Source organism: Camelus dromedarius, chromosome 10, assembly GCF_036321535.1.
Source record: "Camelus dromedarius isolate mCamDro1 chromosome 10, mCamDro1.pat, whole genome shotgun sequence".
Lineage (NCBI taxonomy): Eukaryota > Metazoa > Chordata > Mammalia > Artiodactyla > Camelidae > Camelus > Camelus dromedarius.
The window spans coordinates 50,200,915-50,222,445 of record NC_087445.1 but is presented as its reverse complement, the minus strand read 5'-3'; the positions used below and the strand labels follow the sequence as shown (position 1 = coordinate 50,222,445).

General features: G+C 46.3%; 1 protein-coding gene across 6 annotated transcripts in view; it reads right to left on the bottom strand.

The window, feature by feature from the left end:
• Positions 1 to 10,066: 10,066 nt before the first annotated feature.
• Positions 10,067 to 21,531, bottom strand: part of COL15A1 (collagen type XV alpha 1 chain) — a 153,329-nt gene continuing 141,864 nt past the window's right edge. For 5 of the 6 annotated variants that reach the window (XM_064490341.1, XM_064490340.1, XM_064490342.1 and 2 more), the window contains 7 exons: positions 19,472 to 19,536; positions 18,004 to 18,132; positions 17,737 to 17,796; positions 16,971 to 17,030; positions 13,532 to 13,717; positions 12,152 to 12,267; positions 10,067 to 11,167 (listed from right to left, as the gene is read on the bottom strand). In XM_064490341.1, coding sequence (XP_064346411.1) covers positions 10,954 to 11,167; positions 12,152 to 12,267; positions 13,532 to 13,717; positions 16,971 to 17,030; positions 17,737 to 17,796; positions 18,004 to 18,132; positions 19,472 to 19,536 — 830 coding nt within the window. In that variant the 3' untranslated portion in view covers positions 10,067 to 10,953. Of the gene's footprint in view, positions 11,168 to 12,151; positions 12,268 to 13,531; positions 13,718 to 16,970; positions 17,031 to 17,736; positions 17,797 to 18,003; positions 18,133 to 19,471; positions 19,537 to 21,531 lie in introns of those variants that run through there. The other variant, XR_010382748.1, reaches the window with a different exon arrangement.

Genomic DNA, 21,531 nt, shown 5'->3' with positions numbered 1-21,531 from the left:
CTGCTTAAAACCCTCCCGTAGCTTCTCAGAGCAACCAGACATAAAATCCAAACCTTGTACCTTAGTCTGCAAGAACTGAGGTGATCTGCAGCTGCCCACCCAGCCTCCCTTTTCTTGCTCTGTATTCTATCCCATTTCCTCTCTCTCCAGCTCCTTCCAGCTTCTTTCTGTTCCTCGGACATGCCAAGTGAGTTTGCATCTCCAGTCTTTTACAAAATCTGCGGTTCCTCCTTCTTGGGACGTTCTACTCCCAGATCTTTGCAAGCTGCCTCCTTTCCATTGTCCAAAGGTAACAGGATGTTCAATGGGACTTTTCCTGTTTTCCAGGAATTCCAGCTAAAGCCCATAAATGCATACAAAGAGCACACCCCTTTCTCAAGAGAGCACCCACTAGTGACACCAGATTCCTTTCCCAGGGCTCACTGAAAGGTGTCAGATGGTCCCCATGCCCCTCCCTCCTTTCTAATCTTCAGGAGAGGACCGGGAAGGAGAGAATGAGGGGAGTTCAAGTCAGAATCACCTGCCTTGTGGGGAGTGCAGTGTTTGTGGTGAGAGGTGACTCTCCCCCAAGACAAATATTGGGGAGGATCCAAAGAATCAGCCACAGAGAGGGCCTTCCTGAGAGGAGGGAAAATTCGCATGCCATTCCCATGTTGGTTATCATTTTCTAATTTGCCCTTGGACTTAGCTAAGTAAGATGGAGGAAGACTGGGATTGTTTCAAGATGGGAATTGGGACAGAAGGGGAGCCACCTACTCTCTGCTGTTGCTCTAGCAAGAATTTCCAGTTGGGCTAAGTGGACAGTACTGAAGGTAGTTGGTCCTACCTTGTGTAGGAAAGTCCTCCAGGGGATGCACCAGCATTTGAACGCCTGCCACAGAGAGGGTGTCAGTGGCCACCAGAAGCCAGAGAAGTAGGAACAGCCAACCTGGAAGGGACAACAGCCATGGGCATGTGAGTAAAGAAACCCTCGGCCTGTTTCCTCTCCTTCCTCCCAGCACAAACATGCCTGTAGGGCTGAGCCTTGAAGAAGGGAGGAGAGAAGGCACCTCACGACCTGATCACAGTCTCTCCATCTTCATTCTTAGAAGTCAGGATCTCAGCTCAAGAATGCTCCATGTGCAGGCAGGGGAAGGGAGAAGGATTAAAATAGAGTTTGAGACTGAAATCTTCAAGGAGACTGGATCTTAACCAGGAAGTTGTGGAATCTTCCGGTGTCTGTCCTGGGTCTGTTTGCCCTGCAGGTGCATTTCTCATTTTCCCAACCCTGCACTGTCTTAGGATGGGAGGGCAGGTCGGACGCTGTGGTGCCCAGGCTGCCGGCTCAGCTGACTCTCTGCTACCTTTGGTAGGTGAGGGCTCACAAAGCAGGAGGAAGGGACCAATCAAGGCATTTTTCTCCCACCCTATCTGCCTCTAGTCTAGTTTCTGGCTGTGGGCTCTTCTTCCTTTGTGACTCCAGGCCCAGCACATGCTCGTCTGTTTGCTGTTTGATGCTCGTCTCTGGGCTCTAGCAACACATCCTCCTCCATTTGCCCCTCTTTTGATAATATCTGAATAGTCTCACTGTGCCCTGTTCAGTTTCTCAGCTTTTCCATCACTCATGTAACTAATTGTCTGCATCAGATTCCGACTGTTTCAAATACTGAAAGTGCATTGTTGTCTTTTGGGTGGACCTTCACTCATATACTTCCCCAGAAGTTCATAAGGGTCTATGCTGTAAAAGACCGTGCTCCAAATATAGCACGGTCAGGGAGTGCATCTGTAAGAAATCAAATAGTTCTATATTTACACCTTAATCAAGACATCCAATATACCGGTTGCAAACAACTCAAATGTCATCTCTTCAGAAGGGTATCTCAGCATCCCCCTCCCCAAATCACACCCCATTGTTTTCTCTTAGCAATTTTCAGTACCTGATTTCATCTTATCTATTTGTTTGCATGTTTGTTATCTGTTTCCCTGCCCACTGGAATATAAGATCCTTGAGGGCAGTTACTCTTCTTCTATACCCCTGTGTGCTCAATAATTGATAACTGACTGACCAGCATCAAGATCCAGTGGAATGGAATGTACATCATCCAAGGACCCTCAACTTGCAGCAGCTGAATATGATAGCTGAGTGTCACTGTGATTGTCAAATCTTAAGGAGAAGGTAAGCACATTTTTATTGTATGTGAGTTAAAGCATTCTTGGAATTGTATATATGGGAGAGAAGGGGAGAGAAACCCAAGAGGTCCAATGTAATGAGTGTCTTTTATTTTCTCTGACAAGTTACTTTTTCTTTCTTCTGTAGCATTCTCCTTTCTTCAAGTAATTGCTCCTATCCTGGCCATAAAACCATCTAAGAATGCAGAATTTGGGAAGGTGGGATTTTTTTTGGTAATCTTTTAAATTTCATTTGTGGTTAGAATATTCAGATTTTCTACCTATTTTTGCATCAGTTTTGATCATTACATTTTCATAGCATATCATCGATCATATTTTATAGAACAATGTGGGTGGTGGGGCCCTGATTTGAAACTGACTCTAAGGAGAGGGGGAGCCGAACCGCTGGGGGATTGCAGTAGGTGCCTCTTGTGTCTGCACCTTTAGTAGCCCTCTAGCACATGTCTGATTTCAGCCTTAGCTGTGGCAGGTAGCTCCCACTCACCTCTCGTTGCTCATGACCCACCTCCAGACTCAGGCCACTTGTCTTCTCCATTCTGTGCTACAGCCTTCTTCCCATGCCAGGAAACTTTCTGGGCTGGCTTGCAAGCCCAGCTTATAAGTACAGAGGAGTTAGTACCCTATGAGCAACACCCAACCCATACAGAATGGCAGCCAGTGGACAATGCCGCAGGTCCTGTCCAGAAGATGGATACTTCGAGGAGACACTCTGCACACTCTGCACACTTCTCAGAGGGCCTGGTGGAACTGAACTCCCATTGCTGACAGTAGTGACCTCGATGATGTATCCATAGATGGACTTGTCCCCCATCTGTCTCACTCCCCCTGTTCCCTCCCTCCTGCTTCCTGGGATCATCTGCACCAAGTCTTGTCTGTGGCTCTGCATTTGGGGACACCAAAATACTTATCATCACAGTCTGGGAAATGTTTGATATGGACACAGAGTAGAATTAATGAACTTCTAAGTCAGCCTCCATTCTGCTGGTGGGGATGCCTTGAAGAAAATCACAATTGTATGGATGAACAGAAGATGCCACACTATTTAGCAGCTGTGACACTGGGGACCAGGCATTTTTGATGTGTGCACCTTGACTGTGAGAATACCGTGAGAAAAAGCATCCTCCCTGAGCTCTGAGAAAGCACCTTGGCATAGACTGACAGAGAGGCATTGGTGGCAGTGGACAGGGGAGGTGGTCTCGGTGACAGGACCACCAGAACAGGGTGATCACGTCAGAGCCCGTCTCTTCAAGACCGCTGTGACTTCAGCACAGTTCTCAGCATCATCCGCTCTCCGCTAACCGCCATGCAGCACTGACACCTGGGAAGTGAGTCTGGCACAAGGGACATCCCTGAGTTCCCCTCCCCCAGCAGGTACCCACAGGTAAACAGTAAGGAGGCTTGACTCCTGGTAAAACATACGCAAGCCTGGAATATCTGAAGGTAGAATTACTGAAGACTACTTGGGGAAGAAAAGGACTGGACTCTGTCCTAATTTCCCATCTAGGGGATCAGACTTGTAGTTTGGGGTTTAAAAGACACATGAACCTATTTCATCACCACAAGTTGGTCAAGTCTGGAATATACTTTACAACCACACTATAACAGTTACTTAGTCCAGACATTTCCCCAAGCCCATGCATGTGCCAAAGACCTTCATGATGTGCCATTTGTACTGCTAGTTACCTAACATTTTTCTTTAAACCAACATACTTTGAAAAACTTAAAATACCCACTTAAGCTTCATATTGAATAAAAATAAATGTGAAGTTACTGATTTGGTGCTACCTATGTATCTCTAACACATATGAAAATAAGTGTGTAACTATTAAAAGAAAAATCGCCTCCATGTAGGTGTGGTACACATTGCAAATTGGGAGACGCTACACACGATATAAATCACTCTGACTTTGTTTCTCATTAGATTTCTAGCATATTATAATGCCCTCTACTTTTGGAGATCTGGATTCTCCGTTCATTTTTATTGGCTATAATTGTTCCATGGTTTGTTTTTCAGAAAGGGCACTTGGGTGTTACAATTTCAGATCTTGATGATTCTGGAAGTATCTCTCCTTTGTTCTCAGTTTATCTGGCTGCAAAACATTAATGTCATAATTCCTGATCCACGGGGTTATTTACACATTGCTCCATTGTTCTCTAGTTTTTAATACTGCAAATGAGAACGCCAATGCCAGTCTGAATCTGTTTCTGGATGAAAGTTCGCAGGATTTTTACACTATCTTTGAATTTCAGAAATTTTACCAGATATGCCCTTGGGTGAATTTTTTTTGCAATAGTGTTGCCCAGGACTAGTGAATCACTTCAATCCACAGATAAAACTCTTTCTGCTCAGGAAATTTCCTTTCATTATTTTGTTAATTGATATTTATGTCTATCCTTTCTTACTCTGTGACTCCTGTTACATAACTATAGGGACATTGAATCTGTCACTGTCTCTTATTTTTTATCTCATGAATTTATCTCTTTGTCTGTGTTCTGAGGGGACTGTATTAATTCTTATGAGTTTACTGATTCACAAAATCAGTTTTCAGTAGCACATATGCTGTAGCCCTGTTCTACTCTGGGGCGCACACAACCATGAGTTTTCTCTTCCAGGACTGTTTCTTGTTCTCCTAGAACTCCATCTTATGCTTCTTTTACCCTCTGACATTTCACTGAAAAGCAGGCTTGAATTTTTCGTAAGTTTGTTCCTGTTTTCTGTAATAATTCTTCTGAATACAAGCCATTGGCTCTGATGGATCTGTTGGTTCCCTTCCTGAGGCTGCTTCATCTCCTCGGACGACTGAGGAGATTTGTTAGATCAAATATCCATTGCTGTGTATAAATATGAAAGTCCGTATTGGTAAGGATTGATAGCTGTTCCGCATTCAGTCAGCGATTACACAGGTCACCATGAGCCTCCCCCGCTGTTCCCAGCCCATCTCTGCCTCCGGCCCCGGCTGGCACAGCCCTGTGGACATCAGCTTCAGGACAGATTCCCAGGCAGGCCCTGCCTTTGCTGTGGTTGTAAGATACCCAATCACACCAGGTTCACATCTTCCAGAAAGTTCTCAAAGTTTCTGCCTGGTTGATGTCATTCTTCCTTTTTAACAGTGAATTTCAGGGCCTTTTCTCTTTCCTGTTATTTTTATTACTTTTATCATTTCAGTGAGATTTGGCGAGGTTATTGTAAGCTCAAATTACTGTCTTGAAATCTGCGTGGCTTCCCATCAGACTGAGCCTGACGCAACAGGCTCTGTGGTGCCCAGCCCATCGACCTCCCACTTCCCACTTCCCACTTCCCAGCGTCTACACCTCCTTGCCTGAGAGCTTTCTCCGGCAGCCTGAGCCCACCGAGACTGAGCATGGCAGGTCAGACGCACAGAATCAGATGCGTCTCTGCTTTCCGATGACTGATGATGATTGGTGTGCAAATACCACCGCTCTCCATCCCATAGGAGGGAAGCTCTACCCGGCTCCCAGAGTTCCTAAGAGGACAGAATGATCTGGCCACCCGCAGCCGTGCCTAGATGCCCCCTTTAAAGCCCACCTTCCCTTCCCTGTCTCATTTCCCCACTCGCCTACCAGTGTGTCCCGGGATCACCTCCCACATAAACTATTGGCAAATGAATCCTCAGCTACAGGGGAACCCACATCAAAACACTGACAGAACGTGGCAGGTTTTTTAGAAAGTTCTCTCCCCTGGTGTGGAGAATGAACTGGAGGGGAGAAGCTGCGGGCCAGGAGATCAGCATGGAGGTGGGAGGAGCAGTCCTATGGAGGCAAGAGAGGAGCCAGCTCTCTGTCTCAAAGGAAGGCCAACACATACAGCCAAGCAAGAGTGCCCCAAGATAGTTTTTAAACACTTTGACATTTATAAGAATAGAGGTAGCCACCATCGAAATAGCCAGACTGTGCTGAGCTCCCCAGTGCTTACTTCACGTCTTACTATAATTGCTGCTGTTGTTGTCACTAAGGAAGCACTCAGTCAATGTTTGTTGAATGAATAAGTAAGTGACTCCAGGGCTGCTGGTTGGCTGGTGGCACCATTCCCTGCGAGAAGGACCAAGAAGAAGGAGCAAGTCTGGAGGAAGAGGTGGGATAGGCAATCTCTGAACGTATCAGATAACAGGGCAGGCACTCTGGGTCCTGCTTGGAACTCGGGGTGCTGGGCAGGCTTAGGCAGGAGAATAATCAGATTATTTCACAGTCATTGTGGCACATGCTCCTGTCAATCAGAAGGAATCCAGCTTCACTGCCAGAGCGGAATCGTGGGGCTCCTACTGCGCCAGAAGATAACACTGTAGTTGTTGGATTACAGGGAGGATGAGCAGAGAGGTAGGGTAGCCAAGACCCCCAGGGGCTTGGGACAGTGCATATTCACCAACAGGTATAGTTGTACTAGTGCGTACAGGTTGAGCCAGAGCTCTGGGCTTGAAAACAGAGAGACCAGGCAGATTGGAAGATGCCAACTAGCAAGGCTAGAGGAAGGGCCCCCAGCTCATCTTGAGAGACCCCCAAGGCAGGCCAAGGACAGTGAGCACTTACCAGATGCTTACTCAGAGTACCAATGCCATTCCCAGAGCTTCCAACAACTTAACTAAATGGAGAGTAGTTTCCATCACCACCTCTATTTTACAGATAAAGAAACTGAGCTGCTGGGAAGGGTTGAGTGTAGGGTATGATTTTCGGTAACGTGCCTATATAATCATGGCTAGAAGGTGACAGAGCCCAAATTCAAACCTAGACAAAGGTCTGTCTACACTTGACTGCCCTATAAGTTGGAGTACAAGATAGAAGGCAAAGGGGGAAATCAGCTAGTGGCAATCAAAGAGGTTTGAAGAGGCTCAGTGGTGCCTTGGTGACTTAGGCGCTCAAGGAGTAGCCAGAGAGGTACTTCTGCGGCTGCTGGGTTAGGCAAGGATTGTACACGTATACTTGCTCCAACTGGCAAGGTCTTTGAGAAGTTGGAGGAAGAGGCGATATACGTGGGATTTGAAACAGTCTGCAGCAGGAGAATGAGCTTGGTGGATTTGAAAACTGGGGACATCGTTTATCTTTGTATGTCCAAATCCAAATGTGGTCCTGAGTACAAAAGCATTATTGAAGAAATATCTCTGAATGGATGAATGAATAAACAAAAACCTGCTTGACCTTTCTCAAACACAGAACTAATCTCATACCTCACCTTCTTAAACTCCTCCCAAGGTGCTCCACCAGTAGCAGGATGAAGTCCACATGCCTTATCCTAGAATTCAAGGCCACCGTGTCACTCACCACCACATCTCCCATACTCAGCCCTTCCCTGCTGCTGTGTGCTGGACTCTCTCTCTCTTTTTTTTTTTTTTTCCGATCTTCTCAACCTCTTGAGCGCTATTTTCTGGTCATTGCAAACCTTCTCACATTTTGGGTGGAGGAACTGTTTCTTCTGCACAGCTCATCCTGGGTGGAGCTGCCAATCACAGCCATAGGCACACAACACAAGTGGGACCAACCAGAATCCTTTCCAGGAATGAATATAATCCCAGAGGGGAGAGGAGGGCTTCTCTTTCCCCTGAGGCCACTCTCCGGGGTGGTGGAGTAATGTTAGCCTGGAGCTGTGAGAAACCCCTGCCACGCAAAGGAATCCTGTCCTCCCTGAAGGGAAGGAAGCCACATACAGAGAAAAGCAGAAGCAAGACAGACAGACGGACACACACAGAAAGCGGAACAGACTAAGTGACCACATCACTTGAGTCTCTTGGATTCCGTCCTCCTTCCTGGTTTCACGAGCCAGTACATTCCCTTTTGTTGTTGTTGACTGTCATTTGTTGGTTTATGAATCTGACTTGTATTTGCTTTATTGACCAATATTCAGCTGTACTGCTGACAGTCCCTTGAGTTCCATGTCGTCTCCTACTTACACGTGTAACACAGGGTCAGGCAACATGGTACAAGCCATAGATGCAGAGGGTGCAGGAAACATGAGAGTGGCTCTTGTGATCCCCTCTCCTTGTGCCCTCGGTCCTTCTGCAGGCACCACAGGGCAGCCACGTTTGGCAGATAGCGCTCCCCTGGACTTTCCCCTCCACGTTCTGTCTCCCCCACCTCCCATACCTTTCCAGTCTCTTGGTTCCTTCAGGTCCTCCGAACTCCGCCTCCTCCATGGGACCTGGCCTCTGATATGCGTGGATATATGGCAACCACTTCTGTCCTTCTGCTTCTCAACAGTGGACATTGGATGCTACAGGCTTCAGATCTTGAGAGTCTACAATACGGACTCAGAGCAAGTACCCCAAGACCTCTCGTGCAGTGAAGACTAACTACTGTGGCCTATCTTCCCTCCCCTATTACGCCTGAGAGCATTAGTCTGATCCCGAGCCTTAAAATATACTCAGGAATAAAGTGAAGGCTTGGAGACCTTTCAATCACTGTGTTTCAATTGTGTGGCAGGATCCAGGTGTTAAACACACCAGGTGTTCAGAGGAGGAAGCATGACAAAAGGTAAGCAGGTATAGGGGACCGGGGGAGGTCACGGGAGAAGCAGAGTCTGCACTGGCTATTGGCAAGAGGGCCAGGCTAGACCTAGAATGGCCAGGCTTTCCTGAGGTGGGGCAGGCATGGCAGAGGGACCTGTGTGGCTCACTTAAGTAATCATGAGGAGCCCAGGCTAGTGGCCTTTGGCAAGTGATAGGAAAACCAATGTTCAGTGAAGGCCTTTGAATGCCAGGCCCAGGATTTTGACCATCAATTTCAGAGTCTAACCAGGTCTGCAGTTGATTCAAGGTCTCTCCTGGGAGGGCTGGTGGGCTATACCCTCCTTTGGTACACAAAGAAGACTGAGAAGCCAGGGCGTGAACCTCAACCCTCCTTTCTGGGGCCAGCAAAAGGAGTCTCTCCCCCTTTCAGCTCTCCCCAAATCCCCAGCCCACCTGCCCTTTCCTTGACCCAGGGCCGCAGCAGGCTCTAACTAAAATGGATGGCACCTTCACTTCATGACCTCAGCAGCCTCCCGCCCTACTCCATTCCGGTCCATGCCAGGCACCCCAACTCCAGCCCCCAGACTTGGTCCTCAATCATCCACCTCTGGGGCTTTCCAACCTATAACTGTCTTCATTCCATGACTCAGAAAGATTCTCATCGCTCTTCCATTTAGGAAGTCCCTAAGTGGAGGTTCTGGGCCATTTGCCTTTTTTTGGTCCTCCATTTCCTTCCTACCTCAAGGACTATTAGGGTGGATTCACTTTGCTGAGTTTCTGGGCCAGCCCAGCTGAATGGGAGGAAATATCCCAGCATGCCACTTGCCTGGTGATTCTGTTTCTCCTGCAGCGTCAAGCCGAGACCCAGAGAGTCACAGATGGGCAGCTGGGAGGGAGAGAGCAGGCAGCCTCATGCAGGGGTCCCTTGAGATGATCCTGGGCACTGGAGTGAGACAGACCCTAGGCCTGATATCAGCCCCACGACTCAGCAGCCACGTGACCTGGAACGAGTGACTTCCTGAGCTTCAGCCTTTTTTGTTTTTGTTTTTCATTTGTCAAGTGGAGACAGAAATACTTACCTTGCAGGATTATGAGGAAGGATGAATGGGACTTATGGTAAGTCTGATATTTAATAACTGAGAGCTTATATTTTATCCCAACCTCCTTGAGAGAAAAAGGCAAACTCGCCCAAAGTCATATATTGAGCCACAGTTGATCCTGTTTCTCACACTGGGGCTCTTCTGCCTGCCCCGTGCTGCCTTCACCAAGTGGAAGACAACAGGCAGAGGAGCATGATGGGAAAAACTTCCTGTTCTCTCTGATCATTTCCCAAAGGGTCACACCAGCAGCAGTGACAGGGTTAGCAAACCCACCCCAGGGCCTCTTCCACATCAGTGGTGGAGAATAAGGAACTGGGGAAAAAAGTCAAACAGAAGAAAGCGCCTGGAAAAGATGTTTTTATGTTCACTTACGTGAAAAAAAAAAAAAGGAATCAAAGAATACAGCATGAAGATATATGTGTCTCAGAAAATTCATCCTCATGAACCTGTTTGTTCAATTGCAGTTATAATTCAAGAATTGCCAAATGGAAATCACAGAATCAGGGTGCAGGATGGGGGGCGGGGAGGGCCGCCAAGCGAAAGGTAGTAATTATGTGCTATTTCTTTTCTAGTTTCAGATCTTTTGGCATTTAAACTATTCCAGCAAGTCAGTTATATAAACAGATGCCATACTAAAATATGATTGTGTAAAAATATAAAACTCCTAAAGCATGATGGCAATAATATTTTAGGAAAAAAACATTAAGGTCTGGTAATATCAGAAAATACAAATAGGATCATTTTGAGCGGTTCTGTTTCTCTTTATGAACAGCAGTTGCAAACAACGGATATATATTAGAGAATAAAGCATTCGGTCTGCATATAACTTAGAAAGGGGTAGCATTTCTTAACACTGACTTTGTAAGAAGACATGAAGGACATCTTACACTCAGCAATGGTTAAAAGGAGGAAATTACTTTCCGAAGGATGCAGTGGGCAGGATGCCAGGCCTTTGTTTTCAACTTGCTCTTAACCATGTTGGGATGTGTTCACACTGCATGGGGTTTCCTGCAGAATCTAGCACCAATAGATGGATCAGATTTTATCTTTGATCTGAGTCCTTTATGTCTTCAGTTTTGAGTGTACTGAGGTATGTTTTCTTTGGTTGCTGTTCTGATGAATATGTAGTAAAAAAACCTAATATTTACAACATTTAAACATTTTAGATTTCAGTGTCAACTCTTCACATAAGAAAAAATGGAAAACTCTTAAGAATCATAGGAAGGTGGTTACTTCCTCGCGTCTGTCATGAAACTGTTTTCAATACACAGAACAATTAGCCTATTAGCGCAGCTGTACGCTTTCTGGTCCAGAATCTTCCCTGTGCTCAAAGCGGAGGCCAGGCCTGTGACTGCCATGTCAGCGGTTCGCCATGCTTCACAGTATTGGTCCACGAGACGGACTCCGTGGGTGCTTGAGCCGTGCCAAACCACCTTCTGGGGCCTAAAAAGGAATTTTGTTGTGTTACTTTCTGAAATGACCCTTCTTTGTGGCATATCTCGGTGATCAAATTGGCATAAGCCTAGTGACTCAAGTCAAACTCCTGAACCGTCCAGAACTGGCTCACATCACCTCTGTCTTCATCACTGTTTCCGACTTTCACAGTATACTCCAACTGTATTCAGCTTGTTCTTGTTCTCAAGTCATACTCTCTGCTTTCGTGAATCTGAACTTTTGCTCATGTGGAGCAAGACTTCTTTCATTTTCAAACCAGTGATTCCTTCTTATCTTTCAAAGTTCATTAAATGCCTCCTCTTATAGGAAGGCTTCCTGGTTCTCACCACCAAGGGATGATGAATATTTCCTCTGTGCTCCTACCATCTTATCTGTTTCTCTATTTTCCAATTACAACATCTTGTTGAGAATTGTAGCTAATATCTTCCCACAGACTATGAGCTTTGAAAGGGTAAGAGCTATATAGGTTTATCACTGTGCCTTCTGGGCCTGGCATCTGGCCTGGCATAGAGTAGACACTGAGGAAAGGTTTGTTGAGTTGTTCTGTTCTTAAAAGCATACATAGTTTTCAAAGAATCAGAGTGCAACTCACAGTATAGGGTTAAAAGATCACCAAGAATAGCATTACTTACCACTTATTAAGTGCCTACTGCTTGCTAGATGTTCTCATACTTATCTTTTTATCCTCATAGCAATCTTATGGTATAGATGTGATTATCTTGCCCATTTGAAGGGTGAGGCAACTGAGGCTCAAAGAGTGGAAGTGCCTTGTCTGAGGTATTCTATTCAGTTACTGGACTCAGGCCTCCTGGCTCCAAGGTCAGGGCTTTTGCCATGGCCCTTGGCTTCCTCACTGAGGTTTTATGCTGGCAACATCCCAGAGGAGCAGCTGATAAAGGCATCCCATTGTTAGACTGTCTCCTGAAACCATCCATCACATGATATACTTCAAGGGCTGCCACCCCTACTTACCAAGAAGGGTCTGTCATTACATCTCGGCCATCAAAGGAATATATTGGAATGTGTGTATTGAATTGACCTCCATTGCCAGAAAAAATTGACTCCCAACTATTAAAAAGCACTTGGCCCTATGGAGACAAAATGCTACATTAGAATCATTATACAAACAGCCTGCAGATGGACTAGCTATTATCCATTTTTCAAGGCTCAGAAGCCCCCAGCCCCAACCCCAGAGCCTGAACAGAGTGAGAACTCAGGAAATGCTTGTGGCTTGATTTTCTGATCCATCCTTGAATCTTTTTGGCTTTACTGTCTTATTTCTTGAGGTCATTTCTCTTATTACATGTGTACAATAGCTCCTACACATCAAAAGTGAGTTTGAGGTATTTATTATTGCTATTTTAAACATTTTATTTGTATATACTGAGCTTTAAATCTGTACCAAGCTTGTGCCAACCTACATGTGGGGGAAGTGGAGATGAATCTCCTACTCTTTCTTCTGAAGGAGCCCAATTTCCTCCAGTTATTTGTATTTCAAGAATAAACAGCCTGAGTGGGTGAAGGTGGTAGAAGAGAACCTTGGAAGAGGCGATGGAAAGTGCTGGGTGTGGGGTCAGGAATGGACTTGCCAGCCTCAAGGTTCCAAACTGGAGTGTGGGGTTCACAGGGAACAAAGGGCCTTAAAGTACTTTTGACATCTAGTTAGAGGTCAGGACCCAGGATGCAGTGAGCAGCAACAGTGCTGTCCCTCTGCATCCCAAGGAGTAAGTCATTTCCGTGGTGTAACTGAGGCATGCTGCGAGGCATGGTGTTGCCAGTGAATGAGGGCAGAGGAATATCTGAGAGCACCAAACCAGGCTGCAGGATAGAGTGGCTCTGCTCTGGGACCAGTGCACACCAGCGATTCTCTGGTGCCACTCAGTCAATGCTCCACAGAAGGCACCCTCGGGTAGAATCAAGAACCTCAGACCTGGGAGTCAAGGAAACTAATTCTGGTTTGTATTGACTTTGAGCAAACTGCTTTCTCCCTGTGAGCCTCAGTTTCCCCATCTGACAAACTGAGAAAAGAGTAACTCCCATTGTTACTACAAGTATCTATTAAGATAATGGACATCAAGCGCTTTGTAAACAAACAAAAAAGCTCTATAAATAAAAGAGGTTATTACTATCCCTTCTGTCTGCTCCAAGGGTCATAAACGATCCAAGCAGAAAGGGCCAGTGTGCATATAAGGAAACTGAGGTCCAGAGAGGGAAAGTAACCCACCCAAAGTCACATAGCTAATCAGGGCCTTGAAACAGCACACTTCTGATGGTGTCACGAGTGGCAAGAGCCTCCAACCCCTGTGGAGACCAGTGCATCCGGGAGGCAATGAGAACAAGATTTATTTTTACCTTGAGGTTCACTATTGGAAGGCTGTATCTCTCTGCTTTCCTCACAACTGTGGAGAGATCTTGCAAATGGGAGGATAAGAATGCTCGGTAGGTGGACAATAGTCCCGCAGCCCTGGCCTGCTGGAAGCACTGAAAATCAGCTCGGATGTCCCCAGAAAATGGCGTGTTCAGAGCAACCAAGTGCAGCTGAAAAAAAATGAGAGAAAAGACAGTGCAGCTGAAGAGTTACGAGCAAACTGCAACCCCCATAACAGTCTCATGTCCCTAAAAAGATCCCAGACTTACTGTAATGGAAGGCACACTAGAGGTCACCTTGTTCAACCTCTACCTGACACTGGAATTCTAGTCCCTTTTTGACCATCTCCAGTGAAGGAGATCTCAGGTCTCCCAAAGCAGCCTGTGTCAGCAATCTGAACAGCTCTAAACAGTAGAGATTTCTTCCATATATGAGAAAAACAGAAAAAAATGAAGCACTTCAGAGATCCGAACCCAGGCTGTAGGCAGGTCATGTGTCAGAGACTTCTGGGTCTGCCCCTAGGTGAGTTTCTAGGAGGTTTTTAAGCTGGCTTTGACTCTAGATCTCAGAGCTATGTCAAGCTATCTGCCTCCCCCTCTTTCCTTCCACCTCCTGAGTAGGCCTGGGCAGATCATGAGGGGCCAGAGGGAAAAGGCACTGAAAGGAGAAGGTCATGACTATGTTACTAAGACTGCTGGGACAGACCCTTTTGGAAACCAGGGGTCAAACAGTAATTCTAGCCTCACATTCTTGCCATCTTGGTCAGCAGCCCGAATAAAAGCCATTCCATAATCTGTTTTCTCCCACATTTTCTCTCCCCAAAACCAGCCTTCCTCTGCAGCCCTCTCTCCTAACCCTGTCTGCTGACCCTCTGGAATACATTTCATAGTGAAGGAGCAGACATCCCCTTTCTCAATCTCAGGTCAGGAGTAACTTTTATCTCATTAGCACAGAGCTGGGGAGGGCTGATGTGGGGCCCAAGCATAAGCTGCCAGAAAAGAAAAATATCAGTAAGTATCTTAAACCTGTCTTCCTCCCTCTTCTGTGAATGAAGACTGGGGCCCCCAGGAAGGAGGCCCTAGGGTCTCATCACCCTGCAGCCAGTGTGCTTCTGGCTACACCCAAGGGTGGTCACAATAGGCCTGGATGGAACCCACTTCCCTGATCACAGGGGATACCTCGGAAAGGGGCAGCGGTGACCGTGGTGGCCTCCTGCCACACGTCTAATCCCACCCCTCCCCCTCCCCTCCTTTCTTTAAGGAAGGGCACTGAGAAAAGTCTGGAATGAGGTCTGCTGCTTCTGAATGGTGGGACAGAGGGTTTTTGTGTTCTCATGTTTCTTGATCTTTAACTGCTGGAACATCTCTATCATGAATAGACATCATTTTTAAGAAGACAATGACATTTCAACAATCAGATGTTAAAACACTTGTTTTGTGGATGGTTATAGTTTTGTAAAATTATAAGTGATTCCTTATCTTCCTCTCCATTCTTTTTAGTCATTGTCCAAATTTTCTACAATGCATGTATATTACTTTAAGGTTTATAAAATAATATGAAAGAAAAATTTTTTAGCGACTGCCCTATCGTCTCTCCCCTCATAGCTAAGTGTTTTGAAGGGTCACCTATACTTGCTTCTCTGTTTCCTCACCTCCCATCTACTCTGTAACCAACTAGAATCTTGCTGGCGTCCCTCCACGGTACAGAAATGCTTTCCTCTAGTTTCTCAATCTGAACGACACCCTTTAGATCTTTCAACGGGCCTCTTAGCGGCTGTCGGTTGGCACTGCTGGCTGCTACCCTGCTTGGTGCTCTTTCTTCCTCTCTGATGACGGCTTCTCAGTTTCCTTCTTGTATTTCAGTTCCTTTTTGTTTTTGCTCCTCACAGTCCAATCTCTTCTCACCATACAGATTCTCTTTTGGGAATCCTACCAACTCCAACCCAGTTGCCATGGCTCTGCTGAAGACCCCCAAGTCTCTGTCTCCAGACCAGACCCCCGGCAGGGTTGTAGCCCTTCAGATTCTATTTCCTCCCAGTGGTCTCCACCCAGATATCTGACAGATACCGCAGACTCACCACGCCCCATGCTGAGTTCCTGATCAGTGGACATGATAGGAAACGGGTTTCTTGTGTCTGCCAAGCCCATGCCTTGTTCTTTGAAAGTGTCCCCACAAGACTTGCTAAAAAGAGTGACCTTAGGCCATTCAATCTCATTCTCTTGGCTGCTCTAGATTCGGCCAGGAGTAGGCCACTGACCGCAGATGATCCATGTAGACTATCTCTCCCAAGATTCTGAACGGAATCAGGTAGTGCTGGGCTGTGCAGCACTAAGATCACACAGAGTTGGGGCCAGGATCAGTGCCAAGGCAACCCAAAGCCATGTGCACGCTTTGCACATGTAACCTATGTCCATGTTCTGGGGTGGTGGGGGGAGGGAAGGCAGGAAGAAAGCACTTTGCCGAGGCTTATCTGTAGAGATAGTGGAACAGACTAACAGCACGGACAAGAGCCCAGAGGCTCGCTGTACTTCCTGCAAGTGAGTTCCATGAGGCTCCCAGGATTACCTGAACAAAATCTTCACTTATGCTGGTAAAGGAACAGGATGCGAGTTTCTAGGCTTAGCACAAAATGATCCGTGGAAAGGGGTCTATCAACATTCGAGTACCCAGGCAGAAACCTGGGCATCATGCCTGATGACCCCCATCCTCACAGTGACCAGATGTGTCACTCCTGCCTCCTTTTATTTCTCTCCCATCTGCCCACTTTTCTGCATGTTCACTGCTGGGACCCTCGTTCAGATAGTACAGTAACCACCTAACTGCCCTTGGGTCCCCAGTCCTGTCACCTCTAATCTATTTGTATGTTATAAGCAAGATAATTTCTGAAATGCCAATCTTACACACCCTTGTCTTGCTTAAGACCCTTCAGTGCTCCCCACCACCCAGTGAAAAAGGCCAAAGCCCCTGGTGTGGCTTACAGGTCCTTCATGATTGACCTCGCCTTCTGCAGACTGTACATCTCCCTCCCCTGCCTTGAACTCCACTCCTTCAGCAAGACTGACACACTGGGAATTGGAGAAATCTAAGTGCTCGCCCTTGCCTCCTTCGGTTCCATATTCTCTCTGCCTGGGACTTCCACTCTCCTCCCCCTCTCTGGCCCTCTCCTGCTCTCAACTGTCCTTTAGGTCTTGATTTAGAGGTCATTTCCTCCAAAGAAGGTAGACTTCTTTGGCCTTTCAAGCACCCTGTGTTTGCCTCGCCCAAACAACTTATCACACTGCACTGGAATGACCTACTTTCTGTTCGCCTCTCGCGCAAGTCTACACGCATCTTGAGGGGAGGGACTGTGTGCCAAGCACAAGGCCTGGCACATGGTAAACACACAGGCAGCATCTGCAGAGTAAATGCATGCATAGTACTTACTGCAGGCCTGCCATAACTGACACTTGAAACAGACATCAGAGGCAGCTGAGGCTGACGAGGCTGTTATGTAAAAGAAGAAAAACAAACAGTCCTGAGTATGTATTCAGTCTTGTCTTCAGCATACATTTCTTGAGAAGCTGCCTTAAACAGTCTGTCATGGGCTTTGGACCATGCTTAACTGTGAAGAGTTTTATGCACGCATGAAAAATGATCCTCTGAAAGGGAGGGGATATTCTCAAGACTTAGAAATCAAGGAAGCAGAAGCCCCATGTTTTACCACCAATTCATTCATTTAATAGAGCAAGGCACCTCTTCAGAGCCTCAGCTTCCTCACATGCAAATTGAGAATGACAGTACCTGCCTCAAAAGGTAGCTGTCGGGTTAAAAAAGTAGACGATGTAAGTTGCTGGTATTCTTATCAGGCAAGGAAGTCTCTGTGCCAAATATTAAAGGGTTCTTCTAGATTGCTTATGCAAACTATGACTTCACAGATACATAAACTGAGGCCAAGAGAAGGGAAGTCCCTTGCCCAAGAGGATTCAGCCACAACGTGGGACCAGCAGGTCTCCAGCCTCTAGGTCCGGTTCTCCCTCCATCTATTGTGAGAACATTCTGTTGGCACTCGGTAATTTCTGGGCTTCTGCCAGACAGTGAACCACACAGAGCTGGCTGTCTAGAGTCTGGAGAGCTTAATACTGATGCCAAGGGGGACCCAGTACATGCTGATGAATGAAGGAGCCAGAGGTAAAGCAGGGAAACCACTCACATTGCTGGAAAGCGCAGGGGGTGGAGGGCTGTCATCCGGAATGGGGATCAGTTCTCCTAGCTTTAAGGAAAAGAGGACATTGAAAATGACACACCAAAAAAAAAAAAAAAAAAGAAAAGAAAAGAAAGAAAGAAAGAAAAAGAAAATGACAAATCAACTACAAATCGTTTGCCTATTTTCAAAAGCGAAAAATGGCATTTACAGAAATAGACTGTTATTTTTAGGGGGTATTTGGAGGCAGTTTGTTAAAGGGAGTTTAAGAATTACCTGTAACTTTTTCCAACCATCTCGGACACGAATGAAGAACTCGGTGCTGTCCCTCAGGTAGATGAACGTCCCTTCTATAACCAAATGCGCTTTCTGTAACATGTCATCCATGTTGCTCAAAGCTGTAACCTGTCAGATAATGTTAAATTCCAACACTGCAGTGAGCATTAGAGCGGTACACAATTTGAAGAACTGGTCTCTTTGTAAAGTCAAATATGAGCCACCCCCTCCCAGTCATTGAAGAAGCTGACTGTGACTTAGACATATAACTTCATTAATAACCAAAAGACTTTCTTGCTGAGAAAACAAAAATATGCATTACTGGGAAACACAAATCTTAGTCACAATAAACAAAGTAAAACAAGGAAGACATTTAAAAACTGTAAACAGAGCTGGCTTTGTTGGGCGTTGGTATCGGTAAAATCATCATTAAGTTTTGCCCCTTCCATTTGTGTGAGCCACACAGCGAGCGGACCTGACACTGTTAAACATGTTATATGAATTCATGCTGCTCCTTAAAGAGTTTCAGATTGGTTTTCACTTGGAGTAAGAAATGCAAGTAAGTGAGCGATTCTGTTTAGGTCTTGAATCTTTTTTTTTTTTTTTTTTTTTTTTTTTGCATGGCTGGGTAGTTCCAATATTAAATACACAACAGAAAATGGTGGAGGAGGGTCTGTCATTTCTCTAACCAGGAGACTGCCAAAGATTAGACAGGCATCTTGGCCTATCCATGCACAGAACATAGAAGTTGGAAAAATCTATCGAAAAGTATCAAGTCTCGGAGAAATACCAGCCAAGGGAGCTATTCTTTTTCTCCTCAAACGAGAATGATTTTAAAAACTTAATCTTCACCTAGCCTTGAAGATAATGACTTTTTGCATCAAAATGGCTTAGACATTCCCCAAAGGCACCAAATATCAAAATTCCATCAGTTGTTGGACAGTTCTTCATCTGGCAGCCAAAACCTCCAACTAAAATCCAGCAAAGACCAAAGAGCAGTCCTAAGACTCCTGCCATCCTTAGGAGTTGTTTGCCCCTCTTCCTGCGCGTCACAATAACCTCTGTGCCACACCTGCTCCGGGGATCTGCAGGGCAACGAAGGTGAGAGAAACATCCTTTGGTAGAGTGGAGAAGGCTGAATCACCCAGGTGAAATGTGACCAGCACAGGACTCCTGGGATACTGTTTACACTTTTGTGCTTATGTCTTTTGATGTGATACAACTCTAGGCAATTAAGGATTAGAAGGGTGCAATTTAAATCATAAATGATTTTGTAGTCTGTACCTTCTTAGTTAATAAGTCATTCAAAGAGATGATAGATAACCTTCTTTTGTGGAATTTCACCCATTCTATTGTCACAGAGGCCTAACTCCAACATAGAAGGTGTGCCAGCCCCTAAACATTGCAGCTGAAGCTCTAAGGAGACCCATGCAAAGCAGAAGGATGAAGACCGGCTAATAATACTGACCAGGTTTCTGGTTCCGGGAAGCCCTGGCTGTCCTGGAGGGCCAGGTGGACCTGGAAGGGCCACAGCTAAGACAAAGGAGAAAAGAGAAGTTACCAAAAAGCACACTCTCTGCAACATGCCTCTGAGGTCAGCTGGTCACAGAGGGGAGTGTTCACCACCCTACTCAGCGCTGTAAAGCACTGCACCTTTTAACCGAATCTTAGGAGCTCTGTGCCCAGCATATGACTCAGCCACATTGACGGCTTTAGGGCAGAGCTGAGATTCTTGATCATAGCCCTGGATGAAGTCATGCCTTTTCGGTTTTAAAAGTGAATAAATCCCTATTGTTTCTGATGTTTGTGTAAGTCAGTCTGAGTTGAGTTTTCTGTCACTTGCATCCCAAAATGCCCTGACTCATACAACTTACTTCTCCCAAGAGATGAGGAGGACATTACTGAACAGAGGAAGCAGACTCAGAAAGAAGGAGAGAAGGTGCCAGGCTGTAGGAGAGCAGGGTAGGGGCCCTGGCCTTCCAGCCAGGAGACTCGAGTCTCTGATCTGTCCATTCTTAGCAGTGTGACTTGGGGCAACAACAAGCCCTCTGAACCCCAGCTTCCTCATCTGTGAAATGTAAACAGGTATTTCTTCTTCACTAGGCTGTGTTGAGATATGAGACAAATACTAGCTAGGAATGCACTTTGCAAATTATATAGCATCCAACCAGAGGTTCTTAGCTTTTAAAGAATCACAGTGCCCTTTAAATCAGATCACTGCATGAGATTTTTCAGGTCACTGCAAGGGAGTCTGCAATTCTGACACAGGACTTGAAAATTCTTACATAGGTGGTGAAGGTCTAGTGGAGAGAGGGTCTGAGGACTTGGATTTGGACCCCAGCCGTGTCTCTTCCTAGTATTTGTGAACTTCAGCCAGTCTCTTAACCTCTCTGAGCTTCGGTGCCTTCATCCATGAAATGAGTTTTCTAATCTGATCCATTTCACCCCTCCCAGGGTTGCTGTGAAGATCAAATGGGATGATGGGTATGGGAGTGTTCTGTAAACTGTGAACTGCCATACAGGATGGGAAGGGCCATCCCTTTCAAAGCAGCAAGGAGCCCAGGGCCCCCAGCTTAGGGCTCCTGTGGACAAGAGTGTCTGCATCTGTTCTCACCCTGCAATGCCCCTCGGGCTCCTGCACTTCCAAGTTTGTCCCTCAAGGTTGAACGAGCACCTATGGTTTTATCCACCCAGCAACTTCCTTCCTTACAGGACCAGTAAGGATTCTTCTGAGATCTTCCCCTCACTCTACAACCATCCAGGTCCAGAAGGAGCTGTCACGTTCTCACATGATTCCACCTCCTGGCCACAGGAGACTGGTCCAAGATAGGGCATCTGGCCCAAGACAGGTTAACCAGAGTCCTTCCCCAGAACTACCCCACCCAGGACTTTTCAAACTAAAACTGAGAAAGAAGGCCAAAATTTCTGGATGACAGTGGGAGCCATCAGTTGTCAGTATTTCCTGCCATGCAGAGGATGTGGTCTGTAGCGAAGCAGCATGAGGCTGCCTTTGGAAAGAAGCTGAGAAAGAGATGGTCAGACAAACCTCGCAGGGGCTGAATCCCTGGGTCTGGCTGTACCTGAAGTCTCACTGCATGTCTGCCCCTCCTATAGATGGATTGCCCACTGCCTCCTTCACATCCAGTAAGTTTCCCTTTTGGGTGAGCTAGTTTGAGTTACATTTCTGTCACTTGCCCCAAGTTCTCCCTGATGCCCCAGACATTGTAGGCCTCTTCCCCGGTGTACTTCCCCACACCTGGCTCCTGCCAACCCGAACAACCAAGAATGATGCCTTCAGGCTGTTACTGCTGCTACTGCTATTTCCAACATGCGCACCATGGAAAGAACACAGGCTTCGGAGCCACTCTGATCTGAGTCCTAATCCCCTTGGTGCCACTTATCAGCTGTGTGACCTTGGAAAGGTTCCTAAACAACTCTGGGTCTCACTTTACTCATCTGTAAAATGGGGATGCTAATATTTTCCTCGAAGGACTTTGTGAGAATCCAGCAAAATAATGTAGTAGAGTG